This window comes from Callorhinus ursinus, unplaced genomic scaffold, assembly GCF_003265705.2.
Source record: "Callorhinus ursinus isolate GAN/ISIS: 27379988/994484 unplaced genomic scaffold, GSC_fseal_2.0 scaffold21, whole genome shotgun sequence".
Taxonomy (NCBI): Eukaryota; Metazoa; Chordata; class Mammalia; order Carnivora; family Otariidae; genus Callorhinus; species Callorhinus ursinus.
The window spans coordinates 26,921,280-26,934,301 of record NW_027397083.1 but is presented as its reverse complement, the minus strand read 5'-3'; the positions used below and the strand labels follow the sequence as shown (position 1 = coordinate 26,934,301).

General features: G+C 40.7%; 1 protein-coding gene across 4 annotated transcripts in view; it reads left to right on the top strand.

The window, feature by feature from the left end:
* Positions 1 to 13,022, top strand: part of NELL1 (neural EGFL like 1) — an 857,163-nt gene that overhangs the window by 214,739 nt on the left and 629,402 nt on the right. For all 4 annotated transcript variants that reach the window (XM_073904919.1, XM_073904917.1, XM_073904918.1 and 1 more), the window contains exon 12: positions 3,789 to 3,917. In XM_073904919.1, the coding sequence (XP_073761020.1) occupies positions 3,789 to 3,917 (129 nt within the window). The remainder of the gene's footprint in view (positions 1 to 3,788; positions 3,918 to 13,022) is intronic.

Here is a 13,022-nt window from a genome sequence, read left to right as displayed (position 1 = left end):
GGGGTGCTAACATTGCCCTACACTCAGTTTCTGCAAAGAACAGATTGGCAGAACCTGCAGTTCGGTCCTAAGTGGGCCTATTTAGAAATGTTTTATAGGACATAGATGGATTATAATCCACTGAATGTAATCATTAGTTGTCTAAGCTTCTAAGTATTTAAATTGCAGAAGAATTATTTTCTTAGTGTTCTTCACAAGACCTTCAGAGTCAAATCATGATTCTGCCACTTCCTAACTATGGATAAAAAAAGTTCAAGTCTCAACCACATTTTCCTAATGTGTAAAGTGAGGATAATAGTAATTTTTTGGAGTGTTGAGGGTTTTGTGAGGTAAGGTGTTTAATAGGCTTAACACTATGCCTGGCATGTTGGAAGAAGTCAGTAAATAGCAGTTTTTATAATTAGGATGTTTTCTGTGTTTGGGCTGGTGCTAGTTAAAAGAACTTGCTATGTTCCTCTGTTATAGGAGAATAACTCTGAAGGCTCGAGTCACTTATTGAAAATAGTCAAGTAAAAAAAAAGCCAAGTAGAAGAATATTGGGCTGTGTTTGTGTATTCCACAATCTGGTCACAGTTTCTAATTTTGAAAAAATAAATCGATTTAAGAAAGAGGGTGACTTTCAGTAGTCTTAGGCATCAGATTATGTTGATAACCAGCTGAAGAAAAAATTACCCCAGGGGTAGCCAGAGGACTTGTTGAAGAGATTGTGGTGGCAACTGAAGACAAATATCCAGGAAGGGAGGGATCTCTATCCTAAATGTCTTGCTACTGAGACATATCAGATAAGAAAGACAAATCCTTCAGGATTCTGAAATTTGGAGAATCGAGGATTTATGACTTGGCAGCCAACTCCAATGCTGAGGTCGGGTTTAAGGACTGAGGCTGTCCAGCTGGGGTGATGAAAGTATCCTAAAACTGGATTGTGGTTGTGGCTGCACAACTATGGAAATTTATTAAAAATCATCAAAGTGTGTCTTTACAAGAGGTGAGTTTTATGGTATGTAAATTATACTCCATAAAAATGATTAAAGAAAAGTGGTGACTAGCAAACCAGTCACATTTGCGTTCCAGTTGGTTAAGGAGGGGGTAGAGGCATTAAATGCCACTATAGATTCATTCATCTCTTCATTCATTCGTTAATTGACCCTCCGCTATTTCTGGCTGGCAGTGAGTCCGTCCATCTCTAAGCCATCCATCCAGTTACCCTCATGTGGAAAGTTTTGGTTGAGAGAAATGAATCAGACATAGACCCTGACTTAATGAAGTTGGAGTGATTGAAGTTAGGATTTTTTGTTAAAAATACTTGGAATTACCTCATGGAAAATAGATACGGATCTTGAGAATGAGAAGAAACCAAATTGTGGTCTTTTTAAATCTACACATGCAAAAAAGGAGATCTTTATCCTTTGGATGTAGAGTGCTTAGTTAGGAATTTGTTGCTTTGGGGAGGGCAGTGAAATAACCTAGTGAGGAGTAACCTTGGCCTCAGACCTGGGTTCTGGCTCCGTGTACCTACCACAACCACCTTCTCTAAACTCTAACTGCCACATCTTTAAAATACAGATATTAATTTAATTTAAGTAATAGAATTAAATGGGACAATGCATGTCAAACACTTGGCTGAGTGTCTGGCATATAGTATGTATTCAGTAAATGTTTGTTATTATTATTACATCTGTGCCAGATTATTTGGCATTCTCCAGTGCACCCTTCTTCCTCACGGGTTGGAGTCCCATTCCTTTCAGTAGGATTTGTGCCTCATCCTTTCTCATGTTTCTATCTGTGATGAACCCGAGGTCAAGTTTTACATCACCTAGAAGTGCTTTCTCTTTCCCTGAAACACTGATTATACTCTTCATCTCTCACTTAACATAGATTGCCTTGTATTTACACTACCCCGGTATTTGGCGTGTCTCCCCTTAGCTTGTAATTTTCCTTGTGGGCAGAGAACATGTCTCACACATCTTTATTTTGCTCCCAGAGGCTTGCATGGGGCCTTAGTCCACAGAAGTTAGATGCCCCGTAAATATTGATTATTCACTCCTGCAGAAAGGCAAGCGGGCTGTGAATAAATACTGCTTGAAAGAAGGCCTGGATTAATTAATGAATCACATGCTTTTGGCACAGTGGTCAGGCTCAACCAAAGTAGATTTGACATTAGGGTTGGTTTGTCCCACAGTCCCTTCACTGTCCTTGAAATACAATTTACCCAACTCCCTGCATTGTGAATTGACATGGCACATGCTTGATAGAGATGCGTTGGGACATCAGCATCGTTTGAGTGGCTTTTTTCCTGCCTGTCAAATGCATGTGGAAGGAAAAGGACAGTTGCAGTCTCCTGGAAAGAAGAAGAAGAAACAAAGAATACATGTCATAATGGATGCACATATGACCTTGAGTCAGGCTTCACAATGAAAGAAAACGTGACAACTTAATTACTGATCGATTCTGACATGGGGAGGGAAGTCCAGGTACTTTCTCTGGCAGTGAGAGTTGTGATGTCTAAAAATTGTCTCTTTGGTAGCAAAATCAAGTCTTTTTCTTTGTAATGGTTATTACAAGCCTTTAAAACCCTCCTGGAAGTGTTTTTGGGTGACAGAGTTTGCAGATTTCCAGCAAGTTAAGTTTTTGCTCTGATTTTGATTGGGGGAAGTTAATAGGTCACAGGTAGTGAGGCTGAATCTGATACTGCACTCACCTATCACTATGGGTTCACTCTGTAATGTCCTGAGGAACAGCTAACCCCTTCACTTTTTAATCCCTAAGTTTTGCTATCTGAGAGGATGTATGATATGGTGAAAAGTACTTGGGCCTTGGAGTACACCAGACCTAATTTAGAACCTTGTCATCTCTACTTACTAGCTAGATGTCAGTGAGTTTGAGCTTCTCCTTCCTTGTCTAGAAGTGGAGGAGAACTAAAGGAGTGTCAAAGGGGTATTTTAGGGAGAAGAGTAGTTATTCTGGGAGGAATTTCTGAGATTCAGAAAGAAAGTTGGGAAAATAAATGTTAAAAACGTGGTTTGAAAAGGATGCCCCGGGAAACATATTGTAGGATGTTTCTTGCAGCATTGTGATTCAAAACCTGCAGGTCACCTCAGTGCCCATCTGTAGCATAATGGACAGATGGTGGAAAATTCATGCTACAGAATATTATACAGTATTGATGAGTGAACTGTAGCTACAGGCATTATCAGGGATGAATAGAAAAAAAAACAATAGAGAATATGTAAAATAGGATTTCTTTCATGGGAAGTTCAAAACAGGCAAAAACTGAATGCTCTCTTTAGAAATAAGTACCTATATCTGACAAAACTATGAAAACATGCAAGGGAGTGATTCACACAAAATTCAGGATAGTTATTTTTGATGGCTGGGAGGGGGGACTCTTTGGGGAAGTGTCATTAAGGGGTAGTGATAATATTCTGGTCATATTAGTTTTATATATTCATATAGATTCATTTTACATATTTTCTATGAATCATAAATTTTGTGGCAAGGCAATTATAAAAAGACTGGTTATGTCAGAAAGTGGTGGGAGGGGGATTCAGGGTCAGCATGGATCAAAGCCTTCAGGATGGAACCTACTTTGAGCATTAAGGAAAAACATCTCAAGCACTCGACAGTCCAGAGTTTCCCATTCCCCCTCTCCCATTCCCTTCCTAACCCACCCTTGCACATTGCCAAGTTACGTGTTCGTGCATGGTGCTGATAGACTGAGGATAATTCATGCTCTAGGATTTGCAAGCCTTTTTTCTCTTCTGATGTGAAATTTTATTCACTTTTTCTAGGTCATAACTTCTGTGCAGAAGGCCCTAAATGTGGTGAAAACTCAGAGTGTAAAAACTGGAATACGAAAGCTACCTGTGAGTGCAAGAATGGTTACATTTCTGTCCAGGGAGATTCTGCTTACTGTGAAGGTAAGTAAGCTATTTAATACAGTCATTTATGAGAAGTGTATTCCTGATGGACATGGTTGAAGGTTGAAAGCCATCACTTGGCTCTGGTCTTCTGGGAGCCTGTAAGAAATTACATCAACCGTCTAGGGTGTGCTGTTCTCCTCGTGTCTCTGGGCTTCTCAGTAGCATGTGAAAGCAAGACCTTTGGGGGTTGTTCTGAAATACGGCAAAGCCGCAAAAACAGTAGGGCTGTATCAAATCCCAAGTTCTGCTTTCACTGTAATTAACGATCCCTAGCAAAACCATAAAGACCTAATTTTTGTTGTCTTCAGTAGATGATTCTTTCCTAATTTCAGCTAAATGTTACATGGTGGATCCTCTTTTTGAATGATGCTTCAATCATAGCTTATATCTAACTGCCTTTTTTCTTCACCTGCCAAGGTCAGAATTTTTTTTTTTTCAATTGGCTTTCTTAATGACTGATTCATGAGTTGCTAATTCACAAACTCTACTAAAAGTCACAGTGACAGATGGACTCATAACTTTGGTACTTGGAGGGGTGCCATTACAGGGGTTAGTGGCTTCAAGCATCAGTGATCCCATTTCCACTCTAGAGAGCAGAACAGCTCCTGTGTCTTACATGAATGCCTCTTTCCGAGCTCAGTGCTCCTCCTGGCTGGTGGTTGAGCCTTACACACGCCTGCTCCTGTGTAGTGTCCTAGTATCTGAGCCCATCCACTGTCAGGTGCTCACTGGAGCTCTCTTCAGTTTAGAGAAGTTCTCATAGGCAAAGTGATGGGGAAGCTATTTCTGTGTACTGGTTGGACCCAATCATTCCTATCATCTTCACAAACAATGTATTGATCCTTGATGCTCTCTCACTCCGGAAAGTAGATGTCCGGAACGGGATGAACGCTGCAAAACCTTGATCACACTCTTCCAATTGGTTTGGTTCTCCAGTGGCTCAGGTATTCTCAAGGTAAAGACCATTCATAATGATAATGGTAAATTTTTTTCCGTTCTGTTTTGTATCATTGATCCTTGCCTATTTTTTTTTTTTTTTTTTTTTTTTGGCTTTGACTAAAGACCTCTTGAGTTGTTAAGAAAATGTGTCTAATCATCACTGGTGCTCTGTACTTGGGTGGCCTGTGGTTTTGATTTCTCCTAAAAAGACTTTCTTCACTACTTCTTTGTTTCTCATTAACAATACAGTAAAACTAGTAGGTCTTTTCTCTTTCCCCTTTAAATCTTTTTTTCTCCCCCCTTTTCCTTACTTTTGTAGATTTGAACTTGATTAAAGAAACACACCACTTGGGAGGATGAAGTTGCCCTTTTGCTGATGAACCATTTTTCATCTATCCTTCAATATTCTGTTATTCATTTGTCAGTTTTGAGGAAGAACACTATTAATTTCTTTTAAGATTTATTTATCAGCGTGTGTGTGAACAGGGGGAGGGGCGGAGGGAGAGAGAATCTCAAAGAGACTCCCCACTGAGCACAGAGCCCAATGAGGGGTACGATCCCACGACCCTGAGATTATGACCTGAGCTGAAATCAAGAGTCAGATGCGGGGCGCCTGGGTGGCTCAGTCATTAAGCGTCTGCCTTCGGCTCAGGTCATGATCCCAGGCTCCTGGGATTGAGCCCCACATCAGACTCCCTGCTCAGCAGGAAGCCTGCTTCTCCCTCTCCCACTCCCCCTGCTTGTGTTCCCTCTTTTGCTGTGTCTTTCTCTGTCAAATAAATAAATAAAATCTTAAAAAAAAAAAAAAAAAGATGCTTGACTGAGCCACCCCTTATGCCCCAGAATGCAATTAATTTCAGTACCTCACATTAATATCTGTTTCTTATATCTTAGGCTGTTTTTTATTTTTTTGTTAGAAAATATAATTTCAAAACTTTAAAATATGAACATTCTCCTCTTCATTTACCACAGAAGAATCCTGAAAGCCAGGTAATGGTCTAAAAAGTTTACTCACTATTCTCTCTGCAGATAGACTACGAACAATTAAAAAATAAGAGAAGGAACCTCAAAACAATTTGAATCCTGGCTCATCTCCTAGCAGAACAAGTACACCCCCTATTCTTGACTCCCTTTAGCTGTTGAGACCTAGCCGAATCTGGGAGAAAATTGCTGGTGTGCAAGGTGTTTGGGACCCCGTTTCATTCCTCGTTGATGCCATTTTTTTTTTTAATAGAATCAACTCTGTGAGAAGCCATTTGTGATAGTTAAGTCTTCCCTTTGTGTGTGAGGCCTTACTTATTGATAATATTGAGTGATTTTAGGTCCGAATCACTGTTTTCTGGGACGTATTTCTTTTTTTTTAAATTTTTTATTGTTATGTTAATCACCATACATCATTAGTTTTTGATGTAGTGTTCCATGATTCATTGTTTGTGCATAACACCCAGTGCTCCACGCAGAACGTGCTCTCATTAATACCCATCACCAGACTAACCCATCCCCCCAGCCCCCTCCCCTCTAGAAACCTCAGTTTGTTTTTCAGAGTCCATCCTCTCTCATGGTTCGTCTCCGCCTCCGACTTATTCCCCTTCATTCTTCCCCTCCTGCTATCTTCTTCTTTTTTTCTTAACATATATTGCATTATTTGTTTCAGAAGTACAGATCTGTGATTCAACAGTCTTGCACAATTCACAGTGCTCACCATAGCACATACCCTCCCCAATGTCTATCACCCAGCCACCCCATCCCTCCCACCCCCCACCACTCCAGCAACCCTCAGTTTGTTTCCCGAGGTTAAAAATTCCTCATATCAGCGAGGTCATATGATACGTGACTTTCTCTGATTGACTTATTTCACTCAGAATAACACCCTCCAGTTCCATCCATGTCGTTGCAAAGGGCAAGATCTCGTTCCTTTTTTATGGCTGCATAATATTCCATTGTGTATATATACCACCTCTTCTTTATCCATTCATCTGTCGATGGACATCTTGGCTCTTTCCACAGTTTGGCTATTGTGGACATTGCTGCCATTAACATTGGGGTGCACGTACCCCTTCGGATCCCTACATTTGTATCTTTGGGGTAAATACCCAGTAGTGCAACTGCTGGATCATATGGTAGCTCTATTTACAACTGTTTGAGGAACCTCCATACTGTTTTCCAGAGTGGTTGCACCAGCTTGCATTCCCACCCACAGTGTAGGAGGGTTTCCCCTTTCTCCACATCCCCGCCAACATCTGTCGTTTCCTGACTTGTTAATTCTAGCCATTCTGACTGGTTTGAGGTGGTATCTCACTGAGGTTTTGATTTGGATTTCCCTGATGCCGAGCGATGTGGAGCACTTTTTCATGTGTCTGTTGGCCATCTGTTGGATGTCTTCTTTGGAAAAATGTCTGTTCATGTCTTCTGCCCATTTCTTGATTGGATTATTTGTTCTTTGGGTGTTGAGTTTGATAAGTTCTTTATAGATTTTGGTAACTAGCCCGTTATCTGATATGTCATTTGCAAATATTTTCTCCCATTCTGTCGGTTGTCTTTTGGTTTTGTGGACTGTTTCTTTTGCTGGGCAAAAGCTTTTTATCTTGATGAAATCACAATAGTTCATTTTTGCCCTTGCTTCCCTTGCCTTTGGCGATGTTTCTAGGAAGAAGTTCCTGCGGCTGAGGTCGAAGAGGTTGCTGTCTGTGTTCTCCTTTTGGATTTTGATGGACTCCTGTCTCACGTTTAGGTCTTTCAACCATTTGGAGTCTATTTTTGTGTGTGGTGTAAGGAAATGGTCCAGTTTCATTCTTCTGCATGTGGCTGTCCAATTTTCCCAACACCATTTGTGGAAGAGACTGTCTTTTTTCCATTGGACATTCTGTCCTGCTTTGTCAAAGATGAGTTGACCATAGAGTTGAGGGTCCATTTCTGGGCTCTCTATTCTGTTCCATTGATCTATGTGTCTGTTTTTGTGCCAGTACCATACTGTCTTGATGATGACAGCTTTGTAATAGAGCTGGAAGTCCAGAATTGTGATGCCGCCAGCTTTGCTTTTCTTTTTCAATATTCCTCTGGCTATTCGGGGTCTCTTCTGGTTCCATACAAATTTTAGGAAGATTTGTTCCATTTCTTTGAAAAAAGTGGATGGTATTTTGATGGAGATTGCATTGAATGTGTGGATTGCTCTAGGTAGCATTGACATCTTCACAATGTTTGTTCTTCCAATCCGTGAACATGGAACGTTTTTCCATTTCTTTGTGTCTTCAATTTCTTTCATGAGTATTTTATAGTTTTCTGAGTACACATCCTTTGCCTCTTTGGTTAAATTTATTCCTAGGTATCTTATGGTTTTGGGTGCAATTGTAAATGGGATCGACTCCTTGATTTGTCTCTCTTCTGTCTTGTTGTTGGTGTATAGGAATGCCACTGATTTCTGTGCATTGATTTTATATCCTGCTACTTTACTGAATTCCTGTATGAGTTCTAGCAGTTTTGGGGTGGAGTCTTTTGGGTTTTCCACGTACAGTATCATATCATCTGCAAAGAGTGAGAGTTTGACTTCCTCTTTGCCGATTTGGATGCCTTTGATTTCTTTTTGTTGTCTGATTGCTGTGGCTAGGACTTCTAATACTATGTTGAATAGCAGTGGTGATAGTGGACATCCCTGCGGCGTTCCTGACCTTAGGGGAAAAGCTCTCAGCTTTTCCCCATTGAGAATGATATTCGCCCTAGGTTTTTCATAGATGGCTTTTATGATATTGAGGTATGTACCCTCTATCCCTATACTCTGTAGAGTTTTGATCAGGAAAGGATGCTGTACTTTGTCAAATGCTTTTTCTGCATCTATTGAGAGGATCATATGACTCTTGTTCTTTCTTTTGTTAATGTATTGTATCACATTGATTGATTTGCGGATGTTGAAGCAGCCTTGCAGCCCAGGGATAAATCCCACTTGGTCGTGGTGAATAATCCTTTTAATGTACTGTTGGATCCTATTGGCTAGTAGTTTGGTGAGAATTTTTGCATCCATGTTCATCAAGGATATTGGTCTGTAATTCTTCTTTTTGATTGGGTCTTTGTCTGGCTTTGGGATCAAGGTAATGGTGGCCTCATAAAATGAGTTTGGAAGTTTTCCTTCCATTTCTATTTTTTGGAACAGTTTCAGGAGAATAGGTATGAATTCTTCTTGAAATGTTTGGTAGAATTCCCCTGGGAAGCCATCTGGCCCTGGGCATTTGTTTGTTGGGAGATTTTTGATGACTGCTTCAATTTCCTTAGTGGTTATAGGTCTGTTCAGGTTTTCTATTTCTTCCTGCTTCCGTTTTGGTAGTTGATGCATCTCTAGGAATGCACCCATTTCTTCCAGGTTATCTAATTTGCTGGCATAGAGTTGCTCATAATATGTTCTTATAATTGTTTGTATTTCTTTGGTGTGGGTTGTGATCTCTCTTTCATTCATGATTTTGTGGATTTGGGTCATTTCTCTTTTCTTTTTGATAAGTCTGGCCAGCGGTTTATCAATCTTGTTAATTCTTTCAAAGAACCAGCTCCTAGTTTCGTTGATCTGTTCTACTGTTCTTTGGTTTCTATTTCATTGATTGCTGCTCTGATCTTTATTATTTTTCTTCTCCTGCTATGTTTAGGCTTTCTTTGCTGTTCTTTCTCCAGCTCCTTTAGGTGTAGGGTTAGGTTGTGTATTTGAGACCTTTCTTGTTTCTTGAGAAAGGCTTGTATTGCTATGTACTTTCCTCTCAGGACTGCCTTTGCTGTATCCCAAAGATTTTGAACAGTTGTGTTTTCATTTTCATTGGTTTCCATGAATTTTTTTTAATTCTTCTTTAATTTCTTGGTTCACCCATTCATTCTTCAGTAGGATGCTCTTTAGCCTCCATGTATTTGAGAGTTCTTTCCGACTTTCCTCTTGTGATTGAGTTCTAGTTTCAAAGTACTGTGGTCTGAAAATATGCAAGGAATAATCCCAGTCTTTTGATATCGGTTGAGTCCTGATTTGTGACCTAGGATGTGATCTATTCTGGAGAATGTTCCATGGGCGCTAGAGAAGAATGTGTATTCCATTGCTTTGGGATGGAATGTTCTGAATATGTCTGTGAAGTCCATTTGGTCCAGTGTGTCATTTAAAGTCTTTATTTCCTTGTTGATCTTTTGCTTAGATGATCTGTCCATTTCAGTCAGGGGGGGTGTTAAAGTCCCCCACTATTATTGTATTGTTGTCAATGTGTTTCTTTGCTTTTGTTATTAATTGCCTTATATAATTCATGCTCCCATGTTAGGGGCATAGATATTTACAATTGTTAGATCTTCTTGTTGGATAGACCCTTTAAGTAAGATATAGTGTCCTTCTTCATCTCTTATTACAGTCTTTGTTTTAAAATCTAATTTGTCTGATATAAGAATTGCCACCCCAGCTTTCCTTTGGTGTCCATTAGCATGGTAAATGGTTTTGCACCCCCTCACTTTCAATCTGGGGGTGTCTTTGGGTCTAAAATGAGTCTCTTGCAGACAGCATATGGATGGGTCTTGTTTTTTAATCCAATCTGATAGCCTGTGTCTTTTGATTGGGGCATTTAGCCCATTTGCATTGAGGGTAACTATTGAAAGATATGAATTTAGTGCCATTGTATTGCCTGTAAAGTGACTGTGACTGTATATTGTCTGTTCCTTTCTGATCTATGCTGCTTTTAGGCTCTCTCTTTGCTTAGAGGACCCCTTTCAGTATTTCTTTTAGGGCTGCTTTTGTGTTTGCAAATTCCTTTAGTTTTTGTTTGTCCTGGAAGCTTTTTATCTCTCCTTCTATCCAGACTTGCTGGATATAGTATTCTTGGCTGCATATTTTTCTCGTTTAGTGCTCTAAACATATCATGCCAGTCCTTTCTGGCCTGCCAGGTGTCTGTGGATAGGTCTGTTGCCAATCTAATGTTTCTACCATTGTGGGTTACATATCTCTTCTCCCGAGCTGCTTTCAGGATTTTCTCTTTGTCTCTGAGACTCGTAAGTTTTACTATTAGATGTCGGCGTGTTGACCTATATTTATTGATTTTGAGAGGGGTTCTCTGTGCCTCCTGGATTTTGATGCCTGTTTCCTTCCCCACATTAGGGAAGTTCTCTGTTATAGTTTGCTCCAATATTCCTTCTGCCCCTCTCTCTCTTTCTTCTTCTTCTGGGATCCCAATTATTCTAATGTTGTTTCATCTTATCATATCATTTATCTCTCGAATTCTGCCCTCGTGATCCTTTAGTTGTTTCTCTCTCATTTTCTCAACCTCTTTATTTTCCATCATTTGGTCTTCTATATCACTGATTCTCTCTTCTGCCTCATTTATCCTAGCAGTTAGCGCTCCCATTTTGTATGGCACCTCATTAATAGCCTTTTTGATTTCGACTTGGTTAGATTTTAGTTCTTTTATTTCTCCAGGAAGTGTTTCTCTAATAACTTCCACGCTTTTTTGAAGCCCAGCTAGTATCTTTAAAGTCATGATTCTGAACTCTAGGTCCGACATCGTACTAATGTCAGTATTGAGTAGGTCTCTGGCAGACGGTACTACCTCTTGTTCTTTTTGCTGAGTTGATTTTTTTCGTCTTGTCATTTTGTCCAGAGGAGATCAGATAAATGAGAGAACAGAATGGTAACAGGTTAACAACGTCCCCAGCAAATATACTCTATAGAAATCAGAAAAGACCTGAAACCAGGGGAAAAGAAAGGGAAAGAAAGAAAAAAAAGAGAAAAAAAAAAGAAAAAGAAAAAGATAAAATAAACAAAAACAGAACAAAACAAAACAAAAAAAACAGAATATGATCAAACATGATCAGGCTAGTGCATAGTTCAGTGCCACACACTAGATTTTGGGTGTATTTTGGTCTGTTAGAAGAAAGTGTCTCCTAAAATTTTAAAGGAAGAAAGACATGTACAAAATAAGGGTTGATACAGTGAAGGGATGGAAGATGACTGTAAAGATGAAACTTATAAAAGAAGTTGTTTGAAAGAAGAAAGAAGATGTAAAAAAAGAAAAAAGAAAAAAAATGGGAGAGACTGTGATCAGGCAGGAGACTAGAACAAAGCCATACACTAGTGATTTACGGTATATTTTGATCTGTTAGAAGAAACTGTATCTCACAATTTTAAGGAGAGAAGAACTTATATATATATGCCAAAAATAAGGGTAACTACTATGAAGGGATAAAATATGACTCTAAAAATGAAAAATAAAAAATGTTTTTTTAAAAGGATTGATAAGGTGTTGGTTGAAAAAGGGAAAAAGTAAAATTCAAAAAAAACCCCAAAAAACAGTTAAAAAATTAACTTTGAAAAACTAATGAATCATGGTAAAAAAGCCATGAATTCTATGTGCAGTATTCCCCTAGCGCTGGAGTTCTCCCGTTCTCCTTGATCGGTAAACTTGGTCTTGGCTTGCTGGGTGTTCATGCTGATCTTCTGGGGGAGGGGACTGTTGCCATGGTTCCCACATGTCTTTGCCGGAGGCAGAATTGCCCCGCCCTTGTCGGTCTGGGCTAAGCAAGCTGCTTGGGTTTGCTCTCAGGAGCTTTTGTTCCCTGCAAGCTCTCCGCACAGCTTTGGAGGACCAGGGTGAAAATGGTGGCCTCCCACTGTCTGCCTGGAGGAGCTGAGAACTCAGGGCCCTGCTCCTCAGTGCGCCCCCAGAGAAAAGCAGTCAATCACTCCCGTGTCCCCGGTCTCCGGCCGCACTCCGTGCTCACCCAGCCTGTGACCGAGCATTTCTATCTCTGGCACCCGACCCCGTGTGGAGTCTCCAAACCCAGCAGATCCCTGCGGTGTGCTCCCGTGCCGCTCCTCCTGGGGGAGGGAGGGGAGTCTCCCCCGCTCTACTGCTTGTTGGGTCCCTGCTGGAGGCGCAGTGGCCTGAGTGGGTCGCGGATCACAGTTTACGGCAATCCCGAGCTGCGAGCCCGCGCCTTGGCTCTGTCTCTGCAGCCGGCTTCCCCGCTCCGGTACCTGGGAGCTCCGCTGCACTCATGCACCCCTGGTCTTTCTGTGACCTGGAGGGTCCTGAGTGCACACTGTCCCGGGAGGTTTCCACCTCCTGCTTATCCACTGGAGCGACGTCCCTCAGCGGAACCGATCTCTAAAAGTTCCAATTTTGTGCTCCGCGGCTCTATCACTTGCCAGAAGCAGCCGACGGA